This window comes from Hemibagrus wyckioides, linkage group LG07 (assembly GCF_019097595.1).
Source record: "Hemibagrus wyckioides isolate EC202008001 linkage group LG07, SWU_Hwy_1.0, whole genome shotgun sequence".
Lineage (NCBI taxonomy): Eukaryota > Metazoa > Chordata > Actinopteri > Siluriformes > Bagridae > Hemibagrus > Hemibagrus wyckioides.
Window position 1 is genome coordinate 2130626 of NC_080716.1, and position 1542 is coordinate 2132167.

The following is a 1542-nucleotide window of genomic DNA, read 5'->3' on the forward strand; positions in this document are numbered from 1 at the left end:
TTAGACTTCATAATTTATTCCAAGAAAATTCCACACATACATCGTCATACACTTTAATAAATAGAAGCAATATATTATATTTATACAAAAATCTTTCAATAAATATGTGAAAAAAATTGCGCTTTGTGCAAATGTGTGCTCAGAGTATAATCCCAGTGCGTCCTCTTAATCCCAAACTTCAGCATCATGATTGTTGACCTGCTTTGTTTTCCTTTGATATCCTTCACCACCTAGTTCCTCCACAGGTTCCAGGCTGATATCTTGGCAGTTATTGACCGATAACTTCAAGACCACCTCAGCCGTGAGCTTGAGGCGGCATTCGGGTCAATCGTTTGTATTTGAAGTCCTGCTTCAAGCGTGTCCAGATATTGGAGACAAGTTTAAGGCTTTGCTTGTCTGCTGAGCTCCATGTACAGTGTGGATTTGAGAAAGCGAGGGTAGCTGTCTTTCTCCATAAGAGAGAAGATCTTGCTCTGGGCCAGATCGAAGCACGAGACTGTGGGCTGCTCCATGTTCTCCTTGGTGATGCTTTTCGTCTCGTGATCGAGATTCACCTGAGGTACAAGTGATGGAGAAGGAATTAGTGAAGAATTCTTTTGTTAAAGAAACAACACTACATAATCTTTACATTATATTGGTCTTCGGATAAATACCTCTCTCGGTGCGTCAGAATCGATGAACTCCTCGTAGATTTTCTTGGCTTTGGAGCACAGCTTGGAGGACGTCTTGGTGTTCTTGTAGTCCTCACATGCGAGGTAGAACGCGATGTTTTCCTCACTGTGCTCGGATAACAGGAAGGCCCGGAAGGCGCACAACCCGTCTGTAACATTTAAGAAGAAGATTTTATTAAAACCCAGAAACGATACGATGACGATTACGCTGTGGACGGTCCATCCAACATTTGCCGAGTACTGACCTTTGTGAGCGAGCAGATTCTGAAAGGATGCTCTCCAGTTGAGCGCCTCCTCCGTCCTCAGCTTGTCGCTTTTGTTGGACAGGCCCATGAGATTGAGCTCCTGCTTCAGGAGGAAACTTCCCAAGCGTGCCTTCAGCTCTTTGACTCTGAGAAAAGACAATACTTACATTTAAGACAACTTTTTAAAAAAAAAACTAGCAACGATCTTTTAAATGTCTGTTCAGTCAAAAAAATAAAAAGCATAAATAAATGCCCCCTACCTCTCCAGACAGCTAACTGGCAGTGATTCCAATCCTTGGCACATTTTTATTTTTTCGTTTTCTCCGAATGGATTTGTAAGATTCCAAGGTTTGCTCTACGCTTCTCAAACGTGTGTTTGGATTCTGACAGAAACACTGCAGCGCTGTTCTATTTATACAGAAGCACTCTGAGGCGTCCTCGGCCTCAGCCAGTACGGATGAAGCGGGAGGAGCTTCGTTCTCCAGAGCTCGGCTGTGATTCATTTCCAGTAGACGGCACTGGCTCCGAGGTTCAAGGGAAGAAAAAAAGTGGGGGGAGGAGGAGGGTAAATAGATAAATAAAAAATAAGTGATTAGACTCAGCACTGACTGTACTGACGCAGGACA

The 1542-nt window shown here is 43.5% G+C and overlaps 1 protein-coding gene across 1 annotated transcript; it reads right to left on the reverse strand.

The window, feature by feature from the left end:
• On the reverse strand, positions 1-1314 carry rgs5b (regulator of G protein signaling 5b). Its single transcript, XM_058394031.1, has 4 exons — positions 1177-1314; positions 917-1062; positions 654-820; positions 1-554 (listed from the first exon to the last, which is right to left on the reverse strand). Exons 1-4 carry the CDS (start codon positions 1218-1220, stop codon positions 381-383), a joined length of 531 nt encoding a protein of 176 aa, XP_058250014.1. The 5' UTR covers positions 1221-1314; the 3' UTR covers positions 1-380.
• Positions 1315-1542: the final 228 nt, after the last annotated feature.